The sequence below is a fragment of the Bombus bifarius genome, unplaced genomic scaffold, assembly GCF_011952205.1.
Source record: "Bombus bifarius isolate JDL3187 unplaced genomic scaffold, Bbif_JDL3187 scf7180000007966, whole genome shotgun sequence".
In the NCBI taxonomy this organism is placed as follows: Eukaryota; Metazoa; Arthropoda; class Insecta; order Hymenoptera; family Apidae; genus Bombus; species Bombus bifarius.
In genome coordinates, this window is record NW_022884352.1 from 633,475 (window position 1) to 648,599 (window position 15,125).

At 42.0% G+C, this 15,125-nt stretch overlaps 3 protein-coding genes and 1 long non-coding RNA gene across 5 annotated transcripts; 2 read left to right on the forward strand and 2 right to left on the reverse strand.

Moving 5' to 3' along the window:
• Positions 1 to 417: 417 nt before the first annotated feature.
• LOC117208263 (facilitated trehalose transporter Tret1-like) lies at positions 418 to 2,688 on the forward strand. Its single transcript, XM_033449294.1, has 4 exons — positions 418 to 755; positions 840 to 1,410; positions 1,498 to 1,699; positions 1,774 to 2,688. Exons 1-4 carry the CDS (start codon positions 692 to 694, stop codon positions 2,407 to 2,409), a joined length of 1,473 nt encoding a protein of 490 aa, XP_033305185.1. The 5' UTR covers positions 418 to 691; the 3' UTR covers positions 2,410 to 2,688.
• On the reverse strand, positions 2,602 to 15,099 carry LOC117208313 (WW domain-binding protein 4). 2 transcript variants are annotated; one of them, XM_033449377.1, is made up of 7 exons: positions 14,764 to 15,099; positions 4,448 to 4,655; positions 4,230 to 4,331; positions 4,041 to 4,115; positions 3,699 to 3,933; positions 3,196 to 3,535; positions 2,602 to 3,104 (listed from the first exon to the last, which is right to left on the reverse strand). In XM_033449377.1, coding segments are annotated over exons 1-7 (1,185 nt in total). In that variant the 5' UTR covers positions 14,766 to 15,099; the 3' UTR covers positions 2,602 to 2,881. The 2 variants fall into 2 exon arrangements, with proteins under 2 accessions (XP_033305268.1, XP_033305278.1); XM_033449387.1 differs by lacking the exon at positions 4,041 to 4,115.
• Positions 7,651 to 11,863, reverse strand: LOC117208320 (calmodulin-lysine N-methyltransferase). Its single transcript, XM_033449398.1, has 2 exons — positions 10,361 to 11,863; positions 7,651 to 9,606 (listed from the first exon to the last, which is right to left on the reverse strand). Exons 1-2 carry the CDS (start codon positions 11,054 to 11,056, stop codon positions 9,247 to 9,249), a joined length of 1,056 nt encoding a protein of 351 aa, XP_033305289.1. The 5' UTR covers positions 11,057 to 11,863; the 3' UTR covers positions 7,651 to 9,246.
• LOC117208377 lies at positions 13,380 to 14,675 on the forward strand. Its single transcript, XR_004487682.1, has 2 exons — positions 13,380 to 14,036; positions 14,473 to 14,675. It is a non-coding gene; the product is annotated as an uncharacterized LOC117208377 (long non-coding RNA).
• Positions 15,100 to 15,125: the final 26 nt, after the last annotated feature.

Below are 15,125 nucleotides of genomic sequence, written 5' to 3' on the forward strand. Positions count from 1 at the left end.
AAACCCTTCGCTTGAAGATACTGGTAGGAGATCGTAAATTAACCCCGAGTTAAGAGCCGGTAACATAGAACTAGCAGTAAATCATAGCGGAATGTTTAATTATGTTGAGGTGACGATAATGAAACGATTTTATTTGCAGAATTGAAAATATTTCTCGTAAGCTTGTAACAACTATTAAAGTTCATGTTTAATAGGAAAACAAAGAACAAATATAAGGAAGAACAATGAGAATTTATATTGTTATAAGAATTGAATTTAAATTTGCGGAAAATAAGAATGGAAAAGTAAAAAAGGATGGCGGGGAAAGTGATTATGACAAATACGTGATTGTTTGTCGAGTACACACAGAATAAGGGAGCTAGGCGAAATAGAAGATAAGAGAACTATATTTGACTTATTCGAGTTCGGTAATGAAACGATTACCGATCGGTATAAATTGAACAAAGTACCGAAGTTTTGGCGGCAGAAAGACTGCGTTAACGTACAGGGAAAGAAAACCGTTTATTAGGAATAGAAAAGTTCTCCAGTACTAAGGATTTTGAACGGGCAGGTGGGCGAGCACACAGACAGACAGACAGACAGGAGAGTACGTATTTTGTTTTGGGATAAAGAAGAATTGCAATAGGGGAATCGGGCGAGAAAAAGGTAGGGTGAGATAGATAAAAAAAAAAAGAAAGTTATAAGGGAAACAATGGTGAAGGGGAGTAAGATAGACGAGCCAGGGAGGTTTCGACAACTTGTCGTTGCGCTAATCGGTGAGTATCGTCGAATAGATAGGAGTGAAGGTAGGCATAGTTTACAATAGAGAGAACTAGAAGTAATAACGTGTTCTTTTCTAGCAAACATCTCATCTCTGTCGCTTGGAACAATGATAGGTTGGCAATCGCCAACGATACCGCAACTACAAAGTGAGAATCCGCCGGTTGGTAACGAGCCGATGACGGACGAAGCAGCATCCTGGTTGACCGGCATCACATGCATTACAGCTGCTTTAACGAGTTTGATAGTCGGCACGATAGCAAATAGATTCGGGCGTAAGATGACCGGTTATTTGATGGCTTTCGCACTTTGTTCCAATTGGTTGTTTACTACCATCGCGACGCAACAAACATACTTATTTATCGCGCGTTTCTTTGCGGGTATATCTGGTGGGATGGCATTGTTTTTGGTGCCGCTGTACGTGTCTGAAATCGCGAGCGATGGAATACGCGGAATGTTAGGCAGCCTACTGGTATTCTTGTTGAATGGCGGCATTCTTCTTGGCTATATACTTGGAGCTGTGCTCTCATATCGGTTATTCTCGATCATAATGCTCGCATTACCTTTATTGTACATCGTGCTGTTTCCTTTCGTACCGGAATCGCCTGTGTATTTGTTGCGACGCAATCGAATCAACGAAGCGGCTAGGTAAGCGTGGGCAATTTTTTCGCGATCAAACGAACACGCGCAATGTTTACAATTTTGGCGCGACGTTCTTTTTCGTATTTCCTGTAGGAGTCTAACATGGTTGAGAGGCGGACACAAGCCGACGATGGAGCGAGAAATGTTGCGTTTACAGGAAGAAGCGAAAGAGTTGGACGTTCCGGGACGATCGACGAACAAGCTGTCAGAGATGTTTCGAGACCAAGCAACGATCAAAGGATTGTTCATTACACTGGGGCTATTCGGTGGACAACAACTTGCCGGGATATTTGTTATGGTAAGAAAACATTCGCACGACTGTATACGTCGGTCAGCTTTTTTATATTGACATGTTCCTTTTCTTTTCCGTAGATAAGCTATACAGAAACGATATTTAAGATATCAGGAAGTTCACTGTCACCAAACAGTTCGGCAATTATCGTGGGCGTGATTCAAGTGTTCGGCTCGTACTTATCTACCACGTTGGTGGAAAGAGTTGGTAGAAGACCGTTGCTTTTAACCTCCTGTTTAGGGATGGGCACATGTCACTTTGTGCTCGGAGTGTTCTGTTACCTGCAAACTCTTGGATACGATGTTAGCCAGTTCAGTTGGATTTCAATAGTAGCCTTGTCCGTTTATATGATCGCATACGGTTTAGGTATGGGACCAGGTCCATACGTGATCTCTTCGGAAATACTTAGCAGAGATGTTGCGAGTTCCATAGTAACTCTCGGGATGTTTACCACTTGGGGCATGGCGTTCGTCGTCGTTAAGTTGTTTCCAAGTGTACTCGCATTGTTAGGTATGCACGGCTGTTTCTTTCTGTTCGGGATCTTTTGCGCGACTACTTTCGCGTTCATTTTTATTCTTATACCAGAAACGAAGGGGCAACCTCGTCAAGTAATTTTGGATCGACTTAACGGTATTTTTTACGCGTTAGACAATAAACAATATGTTTCGTCAAATGAAATTGCTAAAAGAAGTGCACCGCTACCTGAACTAATTTGAGAACATTGTAAATAACGCTTTTCACCATTCGTCAGTCGGACGAGATATTAGATTTTGTCAAAGTACCTGATCGTATAGTAAATACATTCGTATGGTGTGTAGCGGGAAAGGAAACAGAAAAGGAAACAAAAAATCAATTGAATGAAGAGAAATTGCCGTCTTTTATGTAACTTATGTTACATAAACTACCGATGAAAAAGATATTTCATCGTATATTATCATTTCATACATGTGATATCTGTTTTTAAACATGCCTAAAATATAACGATCTTATTTGGATCTTGTTTGTATTTCTCTAGTAAGAATCTACAAGTCGTAAGAAAATAATGGAATCATTGAGTTCTTGGGATAATTTATGCTAAATGAACGGTGTAATTTCTAAAGAACATAAGAATGATATGTTCGTGCGATTAAAACGAGTATAACGTGTAACATTCGAGCAAATACACGTTAATCATTGGCATGGTTATTATCAGTCATCGGTTAATCTCTGTCGTACATTTCTATTACCAACTTTTCGTTTCTTAAATTTAGTTGGTTGTCCATCATCGTCACTGTCAGCTACGTCGATTTGCGTGATAACTTTTTCTCTGAAAGTTCTTTGCACCGACGTCGGTTCTGTTTTCTCGAAGACGGGTAATTGTAGTTGCAGTTGCTTTTGCTGTGGCAACTGAAAATCCACCGGTTTCGTTTCGCTGAAACGGAACATGTTCGAACGTTGTTTTATTTTTTCCTTTTATCCTCTTTCTGTTTTGTATGCGTGTGTTATTTCAGAACGATACTTACATCTTTTGAACAGTTTGCCAAGGTCCATATGGATGCGATTTTAGCGGAATGCTATAGTCTCGCCTATACGGTCGGCTTTCCTCTTCGGTTCCGGTTTCCGTTTTCTCTGCTGTATTTTCATTTGTTCCTAGTTGTGATTGGGTACCGGGTACCTTTCTCAGTTCCTTCAACTTTTGCCTCTCGGCATTGGCCCGTTTCTCTTCGAGGATGTCCGCATTTGCGATCGCTTCTTCCTTCTCCAGTTGCTTTAATAATTCCTCTTGAAGCGCTTGTTCCTTTGCTTCTTCTTCTTGTTCCGCGAACGTCATGTATCCTTCCTCTGGTGGATCCCAAACGGATTCTAGCGTATAAAATGTATACCAAGAGAACTATAATTAACAGAAGCGGAGAATTATGCGAAAAGTAAGAAAGAAGAATTAAAAAAAGGGAAAAGAGGAAAAGAACGAAGTAGAAAAAAGTTCGAAATTGATATACATACATACACGGATATAATATGTACTCACCGTTGCTTTCGATGTGCCAGTAATATGTGTACCCTTCGGGACTGAGAGCTTCGTACCAAAGTTTTTGAACAGGTTTAGCAGGACGCTCGTCTTCCACGATTCTTTTCCCTTTTCCTTTTCCCTTTCCTATTCTGCTTTTCCCTTGGTTCCTATTATCGCCTCTTTGTTGAGATTTCGATTGTTGCGTTGTATGTCTCGAAAGAGTTGGATCGCATGGATCGACTTCCTGAGAAAACTGAAATGTTACAATGTCTGTTGTTATAGTTGTCGAAAGCTTTCACGGATGAGTAGGTTAAAGAGGTTGTTCAGGATAGAACGATCGATTGGTATTTGAATTCCCACCTGTTGATTTTCACCTTTAAACTTAAACTGTGTTTCCGTAGTGGCTGTCGCTACACGATTGAAATTCAACGGCACCTGCAATGTATGCATTTTCTCCTTTCTTTTTCCTTTTGTCAAAAACGAATTAAGGTGACGAAAGATTCCACTAATGCAATGCGTTCATTAATATAGGTAATGTCAAATACTCACGTCTTTTGTTTCTAACCGATTGAATTTTTCTTTGATGATTCTGTCCGCGGTCATATCTCTCGTATTGTTTTCTACATCCTTCAAGTACGCGGCCATAGCTGCCTAAATGCGAGAAACAAAGAGAAACAATGAACTGTCTCAAATGCTCGTTGAATAATACCTTGCACATTTTTTATTTCATTAACAGCGCGCACATCTAACAAATAAAAAGAACGTACGTTCTCCATTTTCTTAATATCGCCTTCGATTTTCTTGTTCTGCTTCGCCTGCTTCGCACTGTTCTTGTGGATTTCCTTAAGTCGTTTGCTAACATTTTCCTTGTGCTTCTTACCGCCTTCGTGAAAATCGATACTAGGTTTATTGTCAGCAATCCAACACTTACAGAAGTCACAAAATTTACGGCCTTGAGACTTCCAATAGTCCGCCCTGGAACAAAATTTAATACAACTCCTCCGTATTTTTCTTCCCTTTTCTTTTCGCGTATCATACACGATGTTCCAATGGGACAATCTGGATTACTCTTGCGGCAAGACAAATTATCGAGGAAGAAAGAAAGAAGAGGAAAGAAACGAGAGATTAATAACGTTCGTTGGAAATTAGTTGGCAATTAGACAATCATGTCGTAGCTTTGGGAATTACTGAAATTTACATGATCGGATGATCGCGTTCGTTCGTTTGAACGCTTTTTGTCTGCGATAACACTCGACCTTTTTATTTTCGCTAGTCGTCCATCGAACAAATCGCAATTCCTTCAACAATGCCACGTTATGACAATAATAGAGCGTGTATTAATAGTAACACAAGCCTATAAATAAGTAGCGGGAAGATTAAGGTTGGCCAACTAGCTAATCGTCTAGGAGCCAATTGGTACCCCGGTATCTTTGTGTTAGGTGCATCGTTCGTACTTTCCGCAATTCTCTGTCGCAACATTACGACTGTTAAACACGTTCTGTTTCATAGTACACGTGGCAACAACTTTATCTATCTATAATCGACGACCTTTTTCCTGCTGATTTCTCGATTTTTAATGGAACGGAAGTGCGCTCGGTAGAGGCTCGATAGGACGTTCGGTGTACGTAGTTGTTCGCAGCGAGGGCGAGGGCAAAATTGTTCGAGGCTCGAAATCCACCAGCATCCTCGCCAGTCGAACGTATAGCACGCGAATAGAACCGTCAGCCACGATGCCGTTCTTGTAATCGGCCAACACCAGAGTATATTTCCGTGCTTACTTTTTGGCATGAGTGTTTGATCAAGATAGGCGTTTATATCCAAAGCGGGTGGAATTTTTTCGAGAATGATCGTACACATCTTGAAACGATGCTGACAGAGGGAAACAGAGATTCGTTTTAAGCAATCGTCCAATCGTATGACCATCCGTAGGACGTAGGATGAAGTTGCTCAAACGGAGAATTAGCTTGCGAAACTAGCTTGTTGCGAGTCAGAAAAATCTTTGATAAATTTCGAGTAGCGGCCAGCCAAAAACAATTGGCACCTATGAAATGTAATTTCCCCGACGACCAACGACGACGAGACGACCACGACGACGATCACGATCACGACCACGACCACCACGATGTACCCATCAGGCACGCCCTTAATTTTACGCAACGATTTATTTTTAGACAGGAGAGATGGTACAGGATGGAACGCGATCGTATTTATTCGTTCATAAGTATTACATGTTCGGCCGTCCAAAGCCTTTCCCTCAAAGCTTACAGACATTATCGTTACGTTATTAGATTGTCGGAACGAGAATTTGCCTGAAATTGTTTAAAAGAGAATTTCGACGGCCAAATGATTTGAAAATATATGGCGCCGTTCCGAACCGGGTTTGTTACATCGTTTTATAGGTCTACGCTCGAGCGGAAAAAAGGTTCGTGGTTTGTTCTAATTTTATCTTGGGGGGTTGTATACGTGTTTCAACGTTTAAAAGACGCGTCTTATAAACCGCGTGCAATATCAATGTCGTTACTTCGTGGCTTGTTCGTCTTTTTTTGCCACTGTTCACGATTAACTAATACGAATAACGAATAAAACACACGGTGTCGTTTATCACGACGAATATCTTTTACCAGAGAACACCAACATTCGCGAGAACCTATACAATTTATAACGAGCCCAATGCTGGAAATCAATATACGCGTTAGATGAATGCATACAGCAGCCATGTCATTCTCATTAACGATGGAACAGGTACGCGATATGAAAATTCTGATAAACGACCAACCGTTCCAATTCCACTCGCTCTAAATATACACGCAAGTAGGGAAAATCTTTATCTGTTGTTTCACCGTTATTCCATGTGGCCTGTTTCGAGTAGTCCTATCTACGAAGCGCAAGCAACATCCTATTATGGCTCTTTACTGTCGCATTTGCGCGCTCTCTCTTTCTCTCTTTCTTCTTGCGAGTCTCCATGCACCAATATTCGATAAATTCTATTTGAGTCGTTCGATTCGATCAATGCGTTTGTTTATCAGTGGCTGGAAGGCAGCTACGATTGGAAAGCAGGAGAACTGCTTACGATGCCTAATAGTTGAATAATTTCGCTCCGATCGTCCATCGATTAACGTAAAAAGATGATCTTCCATGTATTTTTACACGAATATCCGTGCATTTATTTTCTTCGAGTGGCGGGCAAATACGGAAAATCCGAAGGAGGATGCACCGGTCCACGTGGGTTTCATGGACAACGATAACACAACTATGAAACAGTGACAAACCGGTTACGTTAGAATTTGGTAGTCCAGTTGGCAGGTTCGATACAGCTTTCGAACGATTCGACGTCGATTTTACTTGTCAATGAGATGCATCGGAATTTCGAACGGCGATTCTATCGATAAATTTGCGGAACTTGATTACATCACTTTTGTTCCATACAACAAACAGTGATTACTAACGGCGATTAATAATAGCACAGGCAGAGCGTATTTTTTCAATCGATGAGAACGCCATACATGATTGCATTGCATTGTAGTTCTATATAGGGGAAGGTCGGTAAACATCTACCAAGTACTAATAATAAATATGTAAACGGATACGATGAACGTACTTTCTATCCAAACCTTTCAACAGAAAGCTAAAAATTATGCACGAATTATGATGATCGTACTACATAATTATTAGTCGATTAACGATCGATCGTATGAATCGGAAATATATCGTGCAAATAAGAAAGAACGAGAGAAAGAAAAAAAGAAAAGACGAGGAAAATGACGATAACGCGAGACGGAGAGCAAAAGAAAAATATCGTAGAAAAGTATAGGTATAAAATCGATGAAAAGACAGCACGTGTAGATTGCAGAACGCCGTTTGACGTTCTCTGTCGTTTGAGAGGAAAGTGAAATCGTGCGAGAGCACCTGGCTAGCACTAGTTGTAGTCGAAAAACTGCTAGACGATTGGGATCGATCGCAAAACGCCATATTCAAAGGAATAAGTGAAAATATTTTATTTGTAATAATTTCCTTACATATCTGACACACATACATCTATACTCACATACGCACGTACGTACAAATACTCGTCGTTATCTCCGTAATGATACAGATAAGTACGCAACAATGGAAATTTGGTAGCTTTGACTATGCTGAACTAGGTTGGTCCTTTGTAGTAATTGTTCGGTCTGCGCTGCAACTCGTTTGTAAGGGAAAAGGTGAAAGAAAATATATAGATAAAAGGAGGATAAAGCAGGAAAGGAACGAAGAGAAGGAGGAAAAAGGAAAGGGAGGAAATTGTGCTATACTTGGTAATCATCAGGATTTCAGATATTTCAGAAAAATCATTTTCGTTCGATCGATACGAACGAATAAATATTTACGCGTACGTATAAATATTAATCGCGTAGTTCGAATTGGCATTTACCGCGATGTATATACACTTTGTACGTATACCGCATCGCTGGATTAATTCGAAAGTTCGTTTGTTTTTGGATCGTTTATTTAAAAAAAAAAAAAAAAAGAAAAAGATAATTTTAATCGAACTTAAAGAGCTGCTGAAACGCGCAACGATATACGGATCCATAGTACGTATATACATACGGCTACATGTAAAAAAGTCTTTCGTCTTTATCTCGTAGAAAGATCGTTTTGGACCCTCGATTGAAAGCTAGATCGAAAAGGTGGCATATAAACGGCAAAAAGCATTCGCGAAGAAGATTTACGATAGCGATTGACGTTGGTCGTTAGCTTCGATCTGCTCGTACGCCGACCGTTGCTGTCATGACAGCGTTGATATATGAAAGAAAACTCGAAATTTCTTCAAACACCGACAAACATGTGCCGTTTTTAGGAAAAATTGATTTCTTAAAGTCTAACGAGGGGAGGAACGAAACAAGCGTTATCGGATAAACCGTGTATACGTGTTACCGTATACGCCTTTACCGTGTCCTTTTCTTTACGTTTCCTTTATCGTACAATCGCACGACTGTTTCTATAATCCACGCTAGATACGTACGAATGCCAATTTCTTTTCTATTCTCGCAGCGATAAACCGTCCCAGTGCACTTACGAGAATCGCCATTGCCATTTTTCGCTTCTATCAGTCTAACATCAGGTACTTGAAATACTATCGTTTACAACTCGTTCGGGTAACGCGTATCGTGTAATGGAAAAGCAATCTTTAACCGTAACTATCGATTAATAGTAGAACCACGTATGTATATCGGTTAACGTTTCATCGAATGCGTTTTCGAACGATTCGATTATACTCGATAGTACGATTTCACGTTCGTAGTTGCTTTAAATTGGTAGCTACTTATGATATTAGGTATATTCGAAGAACGGATATGGATGGCGAAAAATATTCGATTGCCCATTCGAGAGAAGACTGCATAGAGGAAAAAGCAGAGAAAAAGAGGTAAAAATCGATCGGGTGGAAAAGCTAAACTAGTCGGGTAGTAACGGAATGGTATAAGGGAATGGCCCGGAATCGAGATAAAATGGGCCAGGGAGGAACTCTTTGAATCTAGATGTGGATGTGGATGGTGATCTTGTTGGCGAGCTGCTCGACCATCGACACGTATCATCCGGGTGACGTTTTCTTTTGCTTGGTCAGCTCCAAAAGGATCGGATAATGGAGGTCTGGACAATACTCCTGGCTGTGCTCCAACAGCTCCAGATGCCTCGACCAAATCATTCCATCGTAACGGTCTATTCGTCGCGCGACGAAACCTCGTTTTACCGCTGCTTCGGTGAATTGCTCGAAAGTAGATCCTCGTCTTGGCGCCATCACCAAGGCGACGCCGTCGTTTGCCAGCCAACCGTAGATCGTTTCCACCAAGTCTGACCGAGCCTCGTCGAAGAAGAGACAGTCCGCGCACAGGATCACGTCGTATAGCTTTCCCGTAAATTTTGCAACATCCTTGGCGCCGCCAGTCCAGCTCTACCGGTAAAAATTCAATTCAGAAATTCCCAAGCTTTTACCGAACACTCGAACAGCTTCGATCGAACGACGAGTGAAAATTCCGTTGCACTTTGCGGCTTTAATCAGCAAGGACGGCGACGACGACGACGACAACGATGATCTCAATCACGATGACACGGGAACACCGATCGATCGAGCAAACGATTGATGCGATACGAGATGCAGGAAAAATGTAATTGGTGCGGCAGCGAACGAGACATTGTGGTCGTCGTGTTCGTTGTGGATCGAACGAATTACGTAGTGGCGATAATTTTTGTAATCGTCGACTCGGAGGTACAATTGGCGTAACGTATCGAGGAAATCGCGAGCTCATCTCGTTCAAAGGGTAAACGTTTTCGCGATTCTCGAAGGAACAAAAACGGATCGCGATCGGTCAAGAACGAGAGAAAACTCAAGCATAAAGGGTCGCGGCAGACCAACTGGAATTTGTCCGTAGCATCGTGCTAGAGAAAAGCGCGCACGCGCGATTCTCGTTGATGGAAAAGCTCGAGAAAGGACGAACGCTGGAAAGCTCGCGCGCGATGCGGTGCGTTAGGTTAGCGGGGCTACCGCGTGGCGTATGTAACGAGCACCGCGTGTTCACATCGTGTACGGAATAGTTGCTGCTTCCCTATCATCGTCGCTCTACTCTACGAGGAGGTGCACGAGACGATAGAGGGGCGCGCGCGTGAGCAAGACGAGACGCGTAATAGACGCGAGAAGAAGAATTCACCTTGACTCGAAGGCCGTTGGGGTGCGGGTGTGCGAACGCCCTGACCGATCTGGCTGCCCTGATCGCCCTGGCCGCTTTGGCCCATTGAACCACGCCGCAATCCACGAAATCGGTCATACCGTTCCTAAATATGATACGTCGTACGTTGTTCACGCTGGTCACGTTGCCATCTGTCAGTGCGATTTCCTTCGGATCGCAGTACTTGGCGACGATCACCCCTGCCAGACAGCTCATACCGCCGCCGAGTTCGAGGACTTTTCTGTTTCGACACAGCTGTCGGTTTTTCAACAAATAGTATGCCAAACATTCCTCCGACGGCCAGACGCAGATGTTGCCGGTATTGTTGAAGCCGATCAATTCGTTCGCCGTAAAATTCTTGTTTAATCGACGGATCTCTACGGTAAACAGCTTGTTCTCTAAAACCGTCGAATATTCGTACCAAACTGCGGAATCTGGATCCGCGGCACTGCTCTCCATGCGGTCCACTCTTAACAAGTCGAAACTGGTGAAACGGCGAACCGAGATCTCGTCCTTCGTGTCCACCGAAATTGGTTCCTGGGGGCCGATCAGCGCCTTAGCGAGGATGCGCCATCGTCGTTGCGCGGTACTTTTCTTTTTCCCTATTTTGTCTTCGAGAATGCCGTCATGTCCCACTTTTTGTATCTGCGGCTCGCCGATTGTACACTTCTCGGACATTTTCTCTTTTTCCGGTCGCGCTTTCCATCGAAATGTGCTCTTTCGATGCTACGAAAGGACGCGTTTCGTACCAAACATCGAAACATGAGAACGGTCAACGCCGACCGGATCATCGACATGCTTCATCGTAACGCCATGCATTTCTTTCCTTTTCTTTTTTCTTTCTCTTTTAACTTTTTTTCCTTTCCTTTGCTTTCCCCTTGCCTTTGCAAGTTCGACGACTCGAGACTCGGTCGGGACGAATTCGATGTCTCGGCAACGACTCTTGGTTCTTCGTTCCTCTACGAAGACGGGTGAACGAGGATGAACGAGACAAGGGACACGAGCTGAGACTAAAAGCGCGAAGCCAACTTCTAACTCGCGCCACGCGGATGCCGAGCGTTCACCGCGTCCGTTTCACGCCTGCGCGCATCCTCCCGTCTCTTTTATCCGCTTTCCACTCCGCGCAACTTCACCCTCCGATACACCCCGTCCCTTTGCCCTCTCCTCCCTCACACCCCAGCCGCATTGCTCCCCCGACACCTCTCTCTGACCCATTCTCGCTTTGATTCACTGCGTCTCTTTTCTCCTCTTCGCGTTCGTTCTTCCTTCTCCCTTCGTTTCTACTTTTTCTATCCCCGTCTCTGTCTCTGTCGCTCGCTTGCTCGATCCCCTTTCGTACGAGAAGAAAAAGTAGAAACAAAACTAGGGAAGACTAGCTTTCTACTTGCAATTAACTAACGCTACGGAGATATCGTCTATTTCCGAAAGTTTCGATCTTTGCCTCTTTTAAGGATAGTAGCCCGAACTCGAAACGATCCAACCAGCCAACTAGTAACGCGTAGAATAAAGTTTGAAAATCGGGCGGCGCCGTGAGTTCGCCGATGCTCTGCCACTCTGTCCCGACAACGTATCGAGGTTACGACAAACGTGGCGCTATTCGTGGCGCTATCCCGGAAAACTGGCAAATATACGATGATATCGTGAGAAGAGATCTTACACGATACGAGAGGCTGTGTCTCTCGAATCTTTTATCTCGCGTCCAGGCGATTATTCTCTTAAACTTTTTCCAATGAAACTTTACGGCCAAAGTCAAAACATTTTTCTCCATACCACGCTCTCATTTTCTCCGCGTTGGCTTCGCTTTTTTAGTCCGCAAAGCGCGGTGGCGGCGCTAGCTTGTGCCTATGATTCATAAAAATAAACAAACATCGACAGGATTATCAGGATGCGGGGATGAGACATGGCTTCGCGAAGAAAAGTGTATAGGTATGTGTGTATTTATATAGCGTATCTAGTAATTATAGATATGTAGCGGACACGGCTCGGACGAGCTTTGAAATAGCGCGACAAGGTATCTGTTTGAGTTGTCTGGTCGATTTTAATCGGTCCGCCTGCGGCCGATCCAATTTGCCTTAAACGAGACAGAATTTTTAACGGCATTATTACGTAAAACGTAACGCGGTAGAATACTTTACACCGTAGTGCAACTGTTATACGCGGCTTACCAGCCAAACGATTTCTATTTGTCGTTTTATGCTTGTCGAAAATATCGTTGTCGAGATGATTATTCTGAATTTAAACTCGGTCGTTGGATGAACGAGGAAAAAATGCTAGCTAACGAAGATGCGACGATAAAGGTAATCTCGCATTGCAGGGCGATATAGTGCAATTATTTTTGTTACGCGATTCTATCCAGCGAGACCGTGTCATTTTCATCATTCCGCGTACAGATCAGCCGTAATATGGTTCGTTTTGCACATTCCGCAAATTGTAATAAACGTACAAGTTCGATTTGTGTATTTTCGGTAATCTTTTGTAGCGGGGCAATTTGCGTGTGTCGACACGTGTATGTAGCTACCTATTGCGCTTATGCAACTGCAAAGGATGGAAAGGGAAGGGGAAAGAAAAGATAGTAGCAGATAGAGGGAGAGTTGGTCCATTCGTACATAATCTACTCACTTTATGTTATTTGACACGAATAGAAGTTGGAGACAACGATACTTCTGCTTTCATTCAAGCGCGTAGCTGATAGTCTCTGTTTGCCAAGACGCATATAGATTTTCTCGCACCTCGTTAAAACGCGAATTAACCAATAAGATATGCGGAAACGAATCTTTTCCTTACATTTACTTTCGAGTTCAGGAAATCGACATTTGGTGAAACTATAGGGAACTGCTATCTGCTCTCCGATTTCGATGATTTTCGAATATATTACAAAAATCGACATTTTGAACGGCTTCTTCCTATAAATATAACCGACGGTTGGACTTAGTTTCCGAGATATTTGCGAAAAACTATCGGCATCGCTACAATGAATTCTGCCCATAATTGTGCGTTCATAACAGAGTATGCGTCATTATTGGTTGTTGGCCGTGTCACGGCGCAACGTCTGGGTAAAGTGACATTTAATTCAAACCTATATAAACTATACACAAAAGATAAAAATTAGATTTAGGTTAGGCGTTATTTTATCCGACCGCCGTGCCGTGAGGTGGTTGGCAACCAATAATGATGAATACGCTGCTGCGCACGCACAATATAGGCAGAATTCACCATGATGGTACCGACAGTTTCTTGCGAATATCTCGGAAACCGAAATCGATTATCGTTTATATGCGTAAGAAGTAGTTGTTCAAAATGTTGATGTTTGTAACATACTTCAAAATCATTGAAATCGGAGAAGAGGTAGCTTTTCTGCAGTTTCTCCTGACATTCCTTTTCTGTTGATTTAAATACATCTTAATGCGATGTTCGATATAAAACATTCGGAATGTAGCAACGAAAGTTAATCATTTCTAGAAATATCGATAAATATCGATTTTTCTCTGAGAGGAAGTCGGTTGACGACAATACGAACAGAATCGGAAAAGTAAACAGCTCCTGAAAGAACGAGGCACGGTGAATGATACAATACAGTACGATAGATACAATACAATTCGAAACGATATGATACGAGTCGATCAGATTTGAATCGACGAGGTTGCCAATAAGCAAGTAGGTAAGAAGTACCGAAATGGTTTCGTGCTTGCCTCTCAGTGCAATACGGTGATTTTGTATTCTTGCGGTGGTCTTCTGGCAGACCCTCTCGACGCATTGCGTCTAATTTGATCGAAACTCGAAACTAGCTAAATTCTCTTTTACTTCTTTCTCTCGGTTCTCTCTTTTTCGCTCACCAAATCCTATCTTTTTCGCTACTTTTTCCGTTTTATTTTTATTACTACATCAAAACTCCTAACGTATCAGCACTATTGAATTTTTCCACAACTGTCCTTGTGCTCGTTTCATCGACGCTTATTGCACAAAAATTTGCCAACAGCATAACGATTGCCAACATTTCTATTCGTATTACCGCGTTCTGTTCTGTTCCACAACGAGTACGAAATACTTAGTATTATAACTGCCTATTGTTCTGTTTAAAAATATTGAACTTTTAGGTTAGAAGAAACTGCAATGCGGATTTTAAACGAATCAGAAACCAGTTACGTGTGTAGTGTAATAATGAAAAAAGTAGTCCGGCATGACAAGATGCAATGACGTTTATTGAATATGTATTTTTTATGTATTCACGTAAAGATACGTAGACGTACATACAAGTGTAAAGCGAGAAAGAGAAGCAATAAATGTATGTAAGAATGTTCGATGTACATACGTACATATAAGCATTCATATAAATGAATATATATATGTGTTTACTATCAAAAAAAGTTGTATAATACTGTACTTACATCTTTTAAGTCCTGGAGAAGGATTCCTAATGCGTCTTCATTGATTATGAACGATGAAATAAATAGTTCCTATAAAACTGTCTTTTTTTTAATCACTCGAAAATCTAACCTCAAAAAGTTAAGCACATTTATTCGAAATATTTTTAAATTTTGATTTGCTTCATTAACGTTTCCTTCGCGTTGTATAACATTTTCATTAAACTAAGATAGGTTCCCCTATATAAAAGTGTATGTAAACGTAAAAGTAAACGAAAACACCACTCGTACGATATCACCGTATGAAACAACACATAAAAGCGAAACAGCTGATGGCGTAGGGCGTAGGCGATGTAAACTGTAAAGTATGTACCAACTGTGAAAGG